Genomic DNA, 15,203 nt, shown 5'->3' with positions numbered 1-15,203 from the left:
TAACGGTTTTGTACGATTGTGATTTTTCCTAATTTGTAATTGATTAGTATTGGTAGGAGTTTTACTATTGAACTCAAGCATTCCTATTATCAATCCAGTAATTTTTTTTCATAATTCTATGCCTTTTACTTTCATATTAGCTCCAAAATAACCTTTCAGTAGTCATTTCTATTGAGCATTTAAAGAGCAGCTTTTCCTTACTTGAGTTAGGAATCTCCTAACAGCAGACCTAGCTCTGTAGGAATCCTAAGGGGCCATCACATTTTCCTTCAGGATACTGTAGTCTGGTAGTGGTACTTTTATTTAGTGATTAATTTACTTAGCTAGTATTGTCAATGGCAGCTAATACATTACCATAATAATATTTTTCTAGCCTAGGGCCATAAGCTAGAAAGCCCCCTCTCTTTGTTTCTAAAGCTTATTCTGATACACCCATTGCTCTTTTGCCTCCCACATACTAGCTTGGCAACGCAACTCGGAGTCTGAGAAAAAAATTTTGCAAAGTTAGCTTAATTAGTACGTGTTGTTTTAAAATAGCTAAAAGTGCTGGATATATGTTTTGTGTGTATCTTAATACTCATATAAAATTAGGTAGATTTTGTCACCGTTAGACCTTTGCAAAAGGCATGGATTCTCTTTAAGTTAGTGTCATAGAGAAAGTATGTAGCAGTGCGATTGTTCTTCATATTTATATTTCACTTGGTGTCACACTTTTCATTTTGTGACCATTGTTTCAGTCTTTTTGAGAAGGGCCCACTGATTTTTTTCTTTTGGGTCTTTTATTCAATTATTTCAACTCACTTTTTAAAAAATATTGTCAGTTCCCATATCAATGCTATTGCAGAGGAAGAAGGCAATGAAACTTTTTTTGATATGTTCAGAAGAGAAGAAATTCTTACAAGACAAAAAAATGTATTCATTCCCACTGTGACTAGAATGAGGGGTGGTAGGGGTGGAATGCAAAGGGGAAGGTAGTGGTAGGAGAAGAGGTTAGAGAAGTAGTAAGGGGTCATGTAATGTAGGATCTTGTAAGGATTTTGGCTTTTACTGAGGATATGAGAAGCCACTAGAGTGTTTTGAGCCGTAGAGTGAAATGGTCTAATTCATGCTTTGAAAGGATCACTCTGGCAGTTCCATGCTGTACAGGGAATAGACAGGAAGAAAGCACAGGGAGGTGGCAGAGTGACCCATGAATGATGTAGGAAAAACATTGAGTTCAAAGCCGATGGCCAGGAAAAAATTCTTGAGATGACTTTGGTGCAAAAGGTGGTTTTTAATAAAACACAGAAACAGAACCCATGGGCAGAAAGAGTTGTACTGCGGTCATGAGGAGTGGCCCATTATATACTTTCAAGTTGGGAGGGGTTAGGGATAGCATAGTCTCTAAGGAGTTTTGGGAACAAGGTTTCCAGAACCTTGAGGGGGCTAGCTATTGTTGGGTAAAGGTCATTTATTCCTGTCTAGTAAAAGCTTAGTCATGAGACCCTTCAGATGTGTATCAGTGGGTCGTATGTTTGGGGAATGATTGCCAACATGTATCTTGGGGAGTAGAGATAAAGGAAATTTCCAAAGGAATTTTTATATGTTAAAGTAGACTTACAGGTTCCTGGGGTTGGGCTAAGATTGCCTTTTGTCCTTAGCAAAATATTAACATCGAGGCAGCTGAGTTCCTGGAGGAATATCATTCTGCCTGTGTCACGGTCTTGTCAGTGGAGCAGAATGGAGAGACTTTTCTTCTGCTTTTGTTTCCCACATCAATGAAGAGCCTTGTGGAGTTGTCCAGACAATGGGCTGCTCTTTTGATGGTGGTTTGGACTAGCTGTGAATGGTTGGAGGTGGTTGATTCTTGAAATAATTTGAATTTAGAGCCAACAGGAGTTACTGAAAGATTAGATGTGGAGTCAAAGAGGAAGGGATTGTGATGATGCATATGGATTTTGAGTGGAAGTTTGGGCAAGGAATGGCAGGGTAGGAAATTACAAGTGGTTTGAGATGTCTTTTGGACATGCAAGTGGAAATGTAAGTAGGGCATTTGAAAATATGAGATGAGAACTAAAGGTTCAGGCCAATAGAAGAGAGAGTCTAAGGGTTATAAAATGGGTACAGATGCAGGTAGGATGGTATTTGTGGTGGTGTGAGAATGGGAAAATTCTGTTCTAATTGCTTCTAATTTTTAAGAAATTGAAATACCAAATAAGATCACTAGCTTAGAGTTGAGTGGGAAGGAGGTAATGGAAGCTTGAGGACAGAGAAGTTTGAAATGGTGGCCTAGGAGAATGAGAGTGATTGTATTAGGGAAATAAAATATACCAGAAGCATTAAATACCCACTGACATTAGTGGTCCTGAATTCAAAGTGAGACCAGCCAGCATGGTTAAGTGTTTTGTTTTTACCCAGCCACTTTCTGCTATCTAGATGTAGTTGTAGAGTTGGATTTATCCAAGGGTGGAGTTTTTGAGTTGGAATTATTACTGAGAGAGAGAGGCAAGAGTAATTGTAGATATAAGTGAATGAATAAATGTAACAGGGTAGGTAGCAGAGAGCACAGGAACAGAAAAAAGGTAGTGTGCTATAAATGACTGATATGCTTGCAAAGTCATATAGCTGTAAATACTCTGTGTGTATTAATCTTCATTGCAACCCTATGAAATAAGTGCTGTTATTTTACCCATTTGATATATGTTGAAACTGAGCAATAGAGAGTAACCTCTATTTGCTGAAGGTTACAGAAGCAGAACCCATGGGCAGAAAGAGTTGCACTGGGGTCATGAGGAGTGGCCCCTTATATACTTTCAAGTTGGGAGGGGTTAGGGATAGCGTAGTCTCTCCCACTCTATTAAGTGGTATTTGAATCTTAAGTGGTGTGGCTCTAGAGCCTGAGTGAGGATCATTGGAGGAAAGGAAGGCAAAGATCTGCTAGGCCAGGAAATTAGTCCTCATGAAAATGAGTAGGGTTTGGGTCAGTGACCTAGAGGTTTGTAGATACTACAAAAAAGAAGAGTCATAAGTAACACCTACAGGTATTGTTTCAGAGAGAAGGGGGAGTTAATGCAATGACAATGAGTCAGTAAGGTCCAGGGAAGGACATACACCTCTCTAATCCTTGGCTTCTTCCAGTGCTATGGGAGAGAAAACAGCTACCTTAGCGGAGACAAGTTTCAGTTAGAGGAAAATGGTGAAAGAACAGCTGGTAGAGAGATTGAGGATGTAGGTAGGCCATTTTGTTGATGGCAGGTTATGAGTTCCAGAAAGTGCTGTGGAAAGGGTTTAGGGAAGGCTGGATATAGGGTTAGATTAAGGAGCAGTAGAACCACATGGGATGAGAGTTCTGGATTGTTGGGCTTCTTGCAGTGGGGCGGTAGGGCTTGAGGGGATTGATAGGAATAGTCTCCAAGGCAGAACTGTGGCCGTGTGTGTGGGGAGGAAGGAAGTACAGGTTTTACCAACGGTAACACTTGACTTCTATCCATGGCTGTGTCAAGGCCAGGAAAAAACGTTATTAGAAGCAGTCTTTAGTAAGAAGGATACCTAGAGAACCTTTGAGTTTCCTCTTTTAAAACACATTGTTATAATGTGAGGGAATGAGCATTAGAAAATTAGAAAATATTCTGAATATCTGTGTAGCTCTTACATTCATTATCTTACTTGATAGTTTTCTTGTGAGTTACACATAAAATGTGAAATTGGTACTTTTAAACCTTGCTTACAGATTCTTTGAAAATTTATTTTACAAGTTTGTGTGTGTGTGTGTAACACCTATACCGTATCCTATCATTTCTGCTCAGAACTGTTGAAAGTTTTCCCATCACACATAAGATAAAAGTCCAGATCCTTACAGTGGCTTCTAAAACTCTATATAATTTGGTTCCCTGTATTTCTCCTTCATAACCTAACTGCACTTGTAGAATTCCTCCTAATTAGTAGTATCCTATTTGCTGTTCCTTTAGCATGCCAATTGTGATTCTACTTCAAGGCCTTTTTATTCATTCTCCCAGGACTGTTCTTTCCTCAGTTGCTCCCTTATTTCTTCAGTATTCTGTTCAAATGCTCCCCTATCAAGGGACTTTCCCTAATCTGCCTACATAAAATAGCAGTGTATCTTCCACCATTTCCTGTACCCTACTCTGTTTTCTTTCTGTAGCACTCAAAACCATCTGGGATACATACTAATTGATTTATTACATTTATTGTCTGTCTCCCCCCAGTAGGATGTTCAAGTTCCATGAGGGTAGAGTGTTTATTTTGTTCACTGGTATATACCCAGAAAAACAGAAGTATCTGGTTCTAAATGAATATTGGTTGATTGAATTCATGAATTAGGCAAGTGAGGCAGTTAGTCTCAGAGGTTATAAGATTTAACTTCTCATTCTGAGAATGGGAGATTGGAACCTTTTGATTCCTACTTAACATTGTATCACATGGCCACTCAAATCAGTGTTTATAGATGAATGGGTACTTAGTTTAAATAGAATTTAGCTTATTTGTGTATGACAGAACATTAACCTATGTTGCTTTTTTTCCCCTCCTAATGTAGATGCCAGAAGAAGAAGCTTTCTGTGTATTTGTTAAATTAATGCAAGATTATAGACTTCGTGAACTTTTTAAACCAAGTATGGCAGAATTGGGCCTTTGTATGTACCAGTTTGAATGCATGATACAGGTAAAATTGTAGTTGTTTTTTTTTTTAAGATTTTATTTATTTGACAGAGAGAGACACAGAGAGGGAACACAAGCAGGGGCAGAGGGAGAGGGAGAAGCAATCCCACGGAGCAGGGACCCGACGAGGGGCTCGATCCCAGGACCCTGAGATCATGACCTGAGCCGAAGGCAGATGCTTAACGACTGAGCCACCCAGGCACCCCTAAAATTGTAGTGTTAACAAAAAGGCATATTGCCTTTATATTTGTGTCATCTTGGTTTGAGTGACAACTAAGCAAATTTAATGTTAAAAGCATTATAGCAATTGAAAAATCAGTGTTTTAAGCATGTGATCATTTGTTCATTGGTTAACACAGTTTAGACCTACTTCCCAGTTAGATACTGTTTACAGATAGATCACAGTCTGGAACTTGACTGCAGTTTTCATATTCAGACTTTAAGCATTTGTGCCAAGTCTGTCACAACCACATTGCCTAAATGCATGAGTTTCCTTTTTATGCCCTATTGTATTCTGTTGTTAAATAGACTATGCTCTCATAGGAGCTTATGACATTATGACACTGACATCAGTTCATTTCCTTTGAGACTTGGCTGTTCTGGTTCTTTCAGTCCTTTCTCCTGCCTTTCCCTTTTTATCTCACTCTTTTGCTAGCCTAATCTTTTCTTAAAATAAGGCTTTTATGTTGCTAGACCAAGAGTCTAGTGACTGTGTGAGGGTATATAGAAGAGGAGGAGAGGAGTCAAAATCAAGTGAAAAATATATTTTGGAATATTTTACCTTTCTGGAGTTAATTTATATATATATAGTAGATATATATATTATTAACTAATATATTATATACTAATAATATATATAGTAAGCTATATATATATATATATATATTTAAGATTATATTTATTTGACAGAAAGAGAGAGAGCACAGATAGGCAGAGTGGCAGGCAGAGGGAGAGGGAGAAGTAGGCTCTCCGCAGAGCAGAGAGCCCGACAAAGGGCTCGATCCCAGGACCCTGGGATCATGACCTGAGCCGAAGATAGCTTCTTAACTGACTGAGCCACCCAGGTGCCCCTATAGTAAACTATATATATATAAATTAGTTTACTGTGTTGTCCGGTAATATAATGGTGTATTTTCATTTACTTAAATTTCAATTAGATAAGCAGAACTTAAGAATATAGGTTAATGATTCACCTGACATGAGAACCACTTTTACAAGTCTCCTTTTCCCTGGCAGCCTTACCTACAAGAATTTTAAAATGCTTTCTTTTGTATGTGTGGTGGGGACAAAAAGGGATATGCAAAATGTTGGCACATTTTAAAGAAGACAAAGTAGGTCTTGAGATGATTCTTAGTTAAATTTTTCTTTCTGAAATAGTAGGCTTTTTTAAAAATGATTTTATTTATTTATTTGAGAGAGAGAGCATGAGTGTGCATGAGGGGGTGGGGTAGAGGGAGAGGGAGAAGTGGACTCCCTGCTGAGCAGGGAGCTTAATGTGGGACTGGGAGATCACACTGACTTGAGCCATGCAGGGGCCCACGTAGGCTTGTTTTTAACCAACCTTAATCTCTCGTGGTTTATTTTCAGTTAGTGTGTCATTTATGTTTTGAATTACTAGAATTGAGGAAGCATCTGTATTTTAGGTGAGAAGGTAGGAAGGTAATCAATGGTAGATAGCACATGAATGTGTTTCAGTATAGCATTTCTTTCCTTTAAAAAAATTTTTTTGGAATTATTATAGTTTATAGAAAAGTATTGAGAATAGCAGACACCCATGTTCCTACCAACATGATTAAACAAATATTAAAGTTTTATTTACTTGTTTTATTATTTTTATTAATAAATATTACAGATACAGCCTAAGTTCTAACTCCACATCCTTTTCCCCTTCTTCCCTTCCCTGATAGTAACCATCATCCTGAATGTATCAATTTCTACATCTTAACTTTTTTTTTTTTTAAAGATTTTATTTATTTATTTGACAGAGAGAGAGAGACAGTGAGAGAGGGAACACAAGCAGGCAGAGTGGGAGAGGGAGAAGCAGGCTTCCCGCGGAGCAGGGAGCCCGACGCGGGGCTCCATCCCAGGACCCTGGGATCATGACCCAAGCCAAAGGCAGACGCTTAATGACTGAGCCACCGAGGCGCCCCACATCTTAACTTTTCTAAGTGATCCCTGATCTTTGTGTTTGATATAGGCTTATCTCGTATACGCACAGTAATCTGGTTTGAAATGCTCAATTTTACTGTGTTTTAATTAATTCTTTTCTTCTCTTTAGGAGCATCTTCCAGAGCTCTTTGTGCATTTTCAGTCTCAGAGTTTTCATACCTCAATGTATGCATCATCCTGGTTTCTGACTATCTTTCTTACGACTTTTCCATTACCAATTGCAACAAGGATATTTGATATCTTTATGTCCGAGGTAAGCTAATGGGCAGGCTGAGCAAAGGAATCATTGGGTTAATCATTAGTGCAAAGCAGTGAGGAGCCATGTGTTCCATACTAAGCTACTTACTTTGATATTCTCCTTTAAACCTGTAATAACCCTATAAGTACTGTTAGTACATTTAATAGATGATAGATGAGGAAGCTGAGACTTACTGGAAGGTTAAGTAGCTTGTCTGTGGACACACAGCACGTAAGTAGTGTAGTAACCATCGTTCAAATACAGGCAGTCGAAATCTGGAGCCCACACTCTTAAACAAACCTCTGTATCACCTCCTGATTGATTTAGTGAGAATTAGTGAGAAGTGAAATTTGCCTTACAGTTAATATTATTGCTCTGCATCTGTTACCCAAAGAGCAAGAAGTAATGAATATATATTTTTTCTATTCTGTGAATATATTGCAGGTTTAATTGTCATTGTCATGTTGTAGTCATCTTTTGTCTTTTTTTCTATATTTTGGATGAGAAGGTAGGCAGGTTAGGTGACAAATTGTAGGTAGCACTTGAAAGTGTTATTAATCAGTATTAATAAAGGCTGGGTGGCTCAGCTGGGAGAACATGTGATTCTTGATCTCAGGGTCGTAGAGCTTACTTATGAATGAATGAATGAGTGAATGAATAAATAAATAAATAAATAAATAAAAGAATAGAATATCTTAATCAAACCCAGTGTTAATTGTTGTTAATTACATCTTGGGAAGATTAGCTTATATTACCTAGTTAAATTAGTTTAGTTTGGAGCCAGGAAACTGTGATTTGTGTGCTGACCCTACTGGTTCAGGTACTAAAGCTGTCCTTCCACTTATTTTTGTAAATAGTTTTCTTGGAACATAGCCATGCCCATTTGTTGTGTTATCTCCGTCTGCTTTTGGTCTTAGTGGCAGAGTTGAATTGTGACAGTAACCACATAGCCTACAAAGCCTAAAATATTTGCTATCTGACTTTTTACAAAAAAAGTTTGCCAGTTCTAGTAAGACAAATATTTACCTTAGTATTCTTTTGAATGATTAGTTTTTGTCAATGGAAGAGTAAGACAAGTTTGGCTTTATAAAAATGTGTTTCCACAGGGTTTAGAAATAGTGTTTCGAGTAGGATTAGCGCTTCTTCAAATGAATCAGGCAGAACTGATGCAACTTGACATGGAAGGGATGTTACAGGTAGGTCAGTTCATGATTTCTTGAGTGTCTTTAGATTTTACTCTTAATTAGTCAGTAATAAACAGCACTAAGTAGTTCTTATACTTTGCTTGTGTTTTATTAGCACTTTCAGAAAGTCATTCCACATCAGTTTGATGGTGGTCCAGACAAATTAATCCAGGCAGCTTACCAAGTCAAATATAACTCAAAAAAAATGAAAAAGTAAGTATTTTATATTTTGGTTTTTAGTCATGGGTGTTTGTTGAAGCATATAGGAGATTAAATAGAAGTGTCAAAACAGTCCAATGATAAGTGCAGTTTTCTTCCTCAGTTTATAGAACTGTAGCATTTTATTTGGTGGTACTGGTTTCAATATAACATTAATGTTGGAATTTCATACATCTCTTAGTAGTGGTGCTTGTGACCATTATATATTACCTGTGAAACTCCCCTTTCCCGTTCCACATTGACTGGAATTAGGAACCTGTGAGTGTGCTGTTATTTTGAAAACCACTTCTGTGGTGTGATCCAACTTCACTGACATTCTTTTCTGCTCAACTCCAGACTGTAACTTAAGTTCAGGATTAGTCTAACCAACAAGGTAGACATGAGGTATAGATTGACAATTTAAGTTGTTTTTTTTTTAAAGATTTTATTTTTATTTTGATAGAGAGAGACACAGCAAGAGAGGGGACACAAGCAGGGGGAGTGGGGTAGGGAGAAACAGGCTTCCTGCCAAGCTGGGAACCCGATGTGGGACTCGATCCCAGGACCCCGGGACCATGCTGAGCCAAAGACAGATGCTTAACGACTGAGCCACCCAAGCGCCCTAAGTTTTTTTTTTTTTTTATTGTGTATTATTTTCTAATGAAACTTTTCTTGTTATATATTTAATGGAAGTCCAAGGTAAGCAGTCTTGGCTCCCAAAGATTTTTTGAAATATGGTAAAGGTATTAAGAATGACAGCTCTTGTTCTTCCAGCTTCTGGTATTTAAATAAATCTTAGCCAGAGGTCATAATTACCATTCCTGACACTATTTTCGTGGTACAAGATACTTTAAAATAATAGCAATACTATATGCTAACAGTTCTCAATATCTTCACTGCTGTAACATAAAATTCCATTCACATGTATGACATACTCCCATGGATGTTCCTACCCAGGAAATATATTAGAATATGAGTGAGAATTATGTTATTAAAATTAGCGCTAGGGGCACCTGGGTGGCTCAGTCTGAGGTTAAGCGTCTGCCTTCGGCTCAGGTCATGATCTTGGGTCCTGGTATCGAGCCCCCCATCGGGCTCCCTGCTCAGTGGGGAGTTTGCTTTTCCGTCTCCCTCTGACCCTCCTCCCTGCTTGTGCTTGCTCTCTCTCTCTCAAATAAATAAATAAAATCTTATAAATAAATAAAATCAGATCTAATTCACAGACACAAGCCAATTTATGAGCTTTCACTATTATTATTAATAAATTACTTGTGAAATTACACCATGATGTTGAGACATTATTGACCAAAAAGCAATTCTGTTCTATAATTGATAAAACCTTTAGGAGCCATGTCAACTTCCAGCTCTTGGTAAAACCACATTTAAATCACACTAGCCAAAAAGAGAATTTATTTTACTTTAATTACAGAGAACAACATAACTGATTTTCCTTTTAGATTTTATTTATCACCATTATAATCCCATTTCTGAAATTCTGGTTATGCTATTTACTTATCAAACTTACGACCCTCTAGTTCTTTCACTCTCTTACTCATACAATATCTCTGTTCCACTTAAGATCTCTACTCTGATGTTAAATAGCCTTCCTCTGATCCAAATAAGCATACTTCATCTGATGTTTTGTACCCTGTTTCATGTAACCAAGTGTCAGAGAACATTGCATAAACAAATTGCTGGCAGTAAGTTTTATCTGCATTGCCACTTCATGTGTATTTTTATTGACCTTGATTAATTATCCCATTCCCCATGGTGATTATTTCAAACTTTGCCATTTTTCCCAGATTCTGTGCCCATTTTGCCCTGACTAACTCTTTGGCAGGCTATTTTGCTTGTTAATTCATAAGCCATCATTTTTCAAGTTCTCTGAACTTTTTCTCCTATAATTTCCAGCTTATAGAGTTAGCCATATTTCTTTTCTTCCCTTTTCAGAATATAGTATTTCTATGCCTTCACAGTGCTAATTCAGGATGTTATTTCCATCTCTTCCAGGTCCTTGCTCCACTAGTTTTTTCTACTTTTATCTTCATCCCTTCCTTCTGTTTCATTTTCTTCAATGTACAAAGGTATTTTTGAGTTCTGACTTAAAAACAACAAAACAAAACCTACCTCAACATAGCATTTCATTCTCCTTTTATGAAACTTAATTGTGAAGGAAAGAATAGTTTACTCATTAGCTCCAGATCATATTTCATCTGCCATTTTTTTTTCATTTGGGACATTTTTCAAATATACAGAGAGACACTGGAATAATAAATATCCATATGCTTATCATCTAGATTAAACAGTTAATATTCATCTTTTTAAAAATTTTAATTCCAATATAGTTAACACACAGTGTTATATTAGTTTCAGGTATACAATATAGTGATTCAGCATTAATATTTTGTCATTTACTTCATCTACTTTCTTAGTGGATAAAATTATATATTTTTTGAAAGTAAATTATAGAATTCATGACATTTCACTCCTTCAGTATTCAGTATGTAAAGAAGGATGAAGGACATAGAGTGATGGGGTGCCATTTTAGGTAGAGCACATAGACTGATAAGGTACCATTTGAGTAGACACCTGAGAGAAATGAGAGAGCAAACCATGTGATAGTATTCCATGCTGAGAGAACAGTAAATGTAATGACTAAGGCCAGAATGTGAGCGATACGTTTTGTTTTTTTTTTAATTTTGAAAAATTTTTCTTTTTTTGGGGGGGGGGATCAATATGTTTAAAGAATAGCAAAAAGCCAGTGTGACTGTAGCAGAGGTAAATCGGAGTGTGTTGGCCAATGAAATCCAAAACATAGTAGGGAGCAAGGGGTATTTAAAGCTGGGCTGTTTTATAAGGTAGTTACTACCTACATGTGGCTATTTAAATTTTAAAAACTAAAGATTAATTCATCAGTTATATTAGCCACATTTCAAGTGCTCATTGTCACTTAGATTTGGCTAGTGGCTACCATATTAGACAGCACAGATCTAAAACATTTTCACTGTTGTAAAGATCTGTTGGACATGTTGGCCTCCTCAGGGACCAGACTTATATTTTTAAGTCTAAGGGAAACCATTAGAGAATTTTGACAAAAGTGACATCACCTTATTTCAAAATTTCGCTTTTTGCTGTCTAGAAGAGTAGGTAGCAGTTGGCCAAGTGAAGAGAAGGCAGGCATTTTAGGCAGAAAGGTAGTATGTACAAAGGCTCAGAGGTTCCTTTAAGACAAGAAATTTGTAAGCAGTTATTCTTAGGTTGTTTTGTTGTATTTTTTTTTTTTTTTTTAAGATTTTATTTATGGGGCGCCTGGGTGGCTCAGTCATTAAGCATCTGCCTTCAGCTCAGGTCATGATCCCAGGGTCCTGGGATCGAGCCCCGCATCGGGCTCCCTGCTCGGCGGGAAGCCTGCTTCTCCCTCTCCCACTCCCCCTGCTTGTGTTCCCTCTCTCGCTGTCTCTCTCTCTGTCAAATAATTAAATAAAATCTTAAATAAATAAATAAATAAAGATTTTATTTTTTTATTTTTTAAAGATTTTATTTATTCATTTGAGACACAGGGATACAGAGAGAGAGAGAGAGAGCATGAGCAGGGAGAGAGGCAGAGGGAGAGGGAGAAGCAGGCTCCCCGATGAGCAGGGAGCCCGATGCAGGGCTCGATCCCAGGATGCTGGGATCATGACCTGAGCCAAAGGCAGACGCTTAACCATCTGAGCCACCCAGGCGCCCCAAGATTTTATTTATTTTTTGACAGACAGCGAGAGAGGGAACACAAGCAGGGGGAGTGGGAGAGGGAAAAGCAGACCTCCCGCTGAGCAGGGAGCCCGATGCGGGCTCGATCCTAGGACTCTGGGATCATGAGCTGAGCTGAAGGCAGACGCTTAACGACTGAGCCACCCAGGTGCCCCTGTTGTTGTAATTTTTATTTTGGTGTACTTTTAAACTTTTAAAAAAGTTATAAATACTATGTGTGTGTGTGTAAGTAAAACCCATACCCATTTTTAGGGGATCCATTTGAGAGTAAGTTAAGATACTGTGCCCTTTTTTCTTAAATACTTGAATGAATGTGTACTTCCTAAGAACAAGGACTTTTATTTTTTTAGCAGAACCCAATAGTTAATCAAAATCAGGAAATTATCATAGATACAGTACTATTATCAAATTCCCAAAGCATGTTCAAGTTTTATCACTTGTCTCAGTTAATACTCTTTGTAAGTCCCCCCTTTCAGACCGCTGCCTAATCCTCTCCTGTCCACTCCCTACCCCTCACCTCCTGGGTTTTGGATGCACTTTAAGTACTCCAGGATCATGTATTGCATTAATTGTGTCAGATCAATCTCCTCTAATCTGAAACACTCCCTCCACTCTTCTTGTATGTCTTGACCTTGATACATTTGAAGAGTACAAGCTAGTTATTTTGTGGAAAATCCCACAGTTTGGGTTTTTCTTGCATTTCCTCATGAGTAGATTCACGTTGTGCGTTTTTGGCAGGTATACCAATGATGTGTCTTCTCAATTAACCATGCAGTGGGTGCATGATAATGGTTTACCTCAGAATTGATGATGGTATCTCTAATCATTGGGTTAAGGTGATGTCTGCCAAGTTTAACTACTATAAAGTTATTATTTTGTCTTCTATTATTATTTGTTTCCAGATGCTTTGAGATTATATACTATCCTGTTCCTTACCCCACACCTTCTTTCACCAGATTTACATCCACTTATGATTTTCTCACTCTCCCATTCCTTCTGTATTAATTGGCATTCTACTGTAAGGAAGAGCTTTTCCTCTTCTCTAATATATTTATTCATTTATTTATATAAGTGTGAATTTGTGGGCTCTTTTTTTATTTGGTGAATTATAATTCATTATTCTCCAGTTATCCCTGCTTTGTCCAGTAGGAGTCCTTTCAAGCTGGCTGTTGCTTCCTTTTGACATGTCCCCATGGTTCTTTGAGAATTTCCTTATTTTAAGACAACAAAAAGCTTTAGGCTCATCTTGTCTCTTACCCGCTCCTGCACAGGAGCAAGTCATTTCTCCAAAGAGCCTTGATTTCTTTTAGTAAGCTTTTAAAATGTTGCCTGAAGGTAATGGATAGACACTGAAGCAGTTGGCCTCTGGGAGTGGCATGATCCAAATCAACATTCTAAAAATGTCATCCTGGTAATAGTGTGCGGAAGAGATTGAATTATGAAACTGGCAGTAGAGAGAACAATTATAAGGTTCCTTTAGTAATTAAGGCAAAATATAATGAAGGCCTAAAAATGCTGCCAATAAAAGAATGATGTAGCTCTGTAGTTGCTTTGAAGTCACTTTGTAGAAACCTTATAAGCACACCTTGGCCAGCTGATCAAGGTCAATATCAATAGTGATATCCTGGTGATAATTTGTACCCTTGATATGATGTGATGAAAATGGGACTGACTTCTGTGGTCTTCTTCCTCCAAACCCATAACCTCAATACAATCATGAACAAACATAAGAGAAATCCCAATTGAGGAATATTCTTCAAAATACCTGACCAGTACTTCTCAAACAAAGTCATCAAAAACGTGGAAGGTCTTAGAAATTGTCACAGCCAAGAGGAGCCTAAGAAGACATGGCAACTTAATGTAATGTGATTCCCTGGATGGGATCCTAGAATAGGAGAAGGACATTAGACAAAAATTTAGAAATCTGAATGTAGTATGGACTTTAGTTAACATTGTATCAATACTAGTTCATTAATTGTTACAAATGTTCTATACTAATGTAAAATGTAAAACAGGAGAAACTGGGGACAAGGTATATGGGAACTCTGTGCTCTTCTCACTTATTTTGTAGATCTAAAACTCTTCTCAAAAATAAAGTTTATTAAAAAACCACTATCAGTGCAGTTGGAGAGGCAATAATATATTTTAGAGCATTGTTAAGAAGGTTGAATTGAACGTGCTTGGTGACTGAATTGGGAAGCAAGGATTAAATGAGGATTTCTAGTGTTTTGTTTTAGGTGCATGAGTGAGTAATGATAACATTTATCACCTAACACATAACAAAATATTCACTTCAAAGTAGGCACTTGTGAAGACTGTAAACTTCAACAGTGCAGCCATTGTTCAAAACATTTTTTACCTCTTTGGAGTCTTTTATAAATTCTTTTGGATATCCTATTCTTTTAGATATACTAAAGTAAGAGACATGGTAGTATACAGTCAAGGTTGTGACCTTAGGCAAGTTTCTCAGTCTTTCGAAGCCTCCAAATGGACATAACAAGCTGCATTAAAAAGTCAGGTTTGTGGGAGGATTGTGGGAAGATGGAGTAGAAGGCACCAGGAATCTGTCTCCAACCTAGAAAACAATTGCTGTGGCAGTATCTGATGTGACTCTTTTGGAACTCTGGGGCTTATTGAAGCCTTGTAACTTCTAGGGGAAGGCTGCGATGGTGAATTGTGGTTAATTTGGTAAGTTTCAACTCTTAGCACATTAGCACCTCTTAGCACCATCCTGTACCCTTCAGCCACATGGTAAGCAGCTGTGCTTGTATTTCTGGAGCAACTTTCATGCAGCTTGTGGGAACGAGGGTGGGCAAAAATGACCTTGTCTTCTATATATCAGAGATCTCTGTGCTCTGATCAGTGATTGCTGTGCTGTTTCTGATCACAGGTGCAAGAAAGTGAGCAGCCATTGGTGTTGCACCACTTTCCATTGTTGCAAGTCCCCTCTTCCTCCGGCTGAAATAACTACCAAGAGACTTAAAGGGCGTCATCCTTCTCTTCCT

General features: G+C 37.8%; 1 protein-coding gene across 1 annotated transcript in view; it reads left to right on the top strand.

The window, feature by feature from the left end:
• EVI5 (ecotropic viral integration site 5) overlaps positions 1-15,203 on the top strand; it is a 173,707-nt gene that overhangs the window by 37,955 nt on the left and 120,549 nt on the right. Inside the window, exons 6-9 of the mRNA XM_021689953.1 lie at positions 4,535-4,660; positions 6,935-7,078; positions 8,170-8,259; positions 8,363-8,460. Of these exons, the coding sequence (XP_021545628.1) occupies positions 4,535-4,660; positions 6,935-7,078; positions 8,170-8,259; positions 8,363-8,460 (458 nt within the window). The remainder of the gene's footprint in view (positions 1-4,534; positions 4,661-6,934; positions 7,079-8,169; positions 8,260-8,362; positions 8,461-15,203) is intronic.

This window comes from Neomonachus schauinslandi, chromosome 4, assembly GCF_002201575.2.
Source record: "Neomonachus schauinslandi chromosome 4, ASM220157v2, whole genome shotgun sequence".
Classification (NCBI taxonomy): Eukaryota; Metazoa; Chordata; class Mammalia; order Carnivora; family Phocidae; genus Neomonachus; species Neomonachus schauinslandi.
Note: the sequence above shows the minus strand (reverse complement) of the source record. Positions and strands in the feature narration are given on the sequence as shown.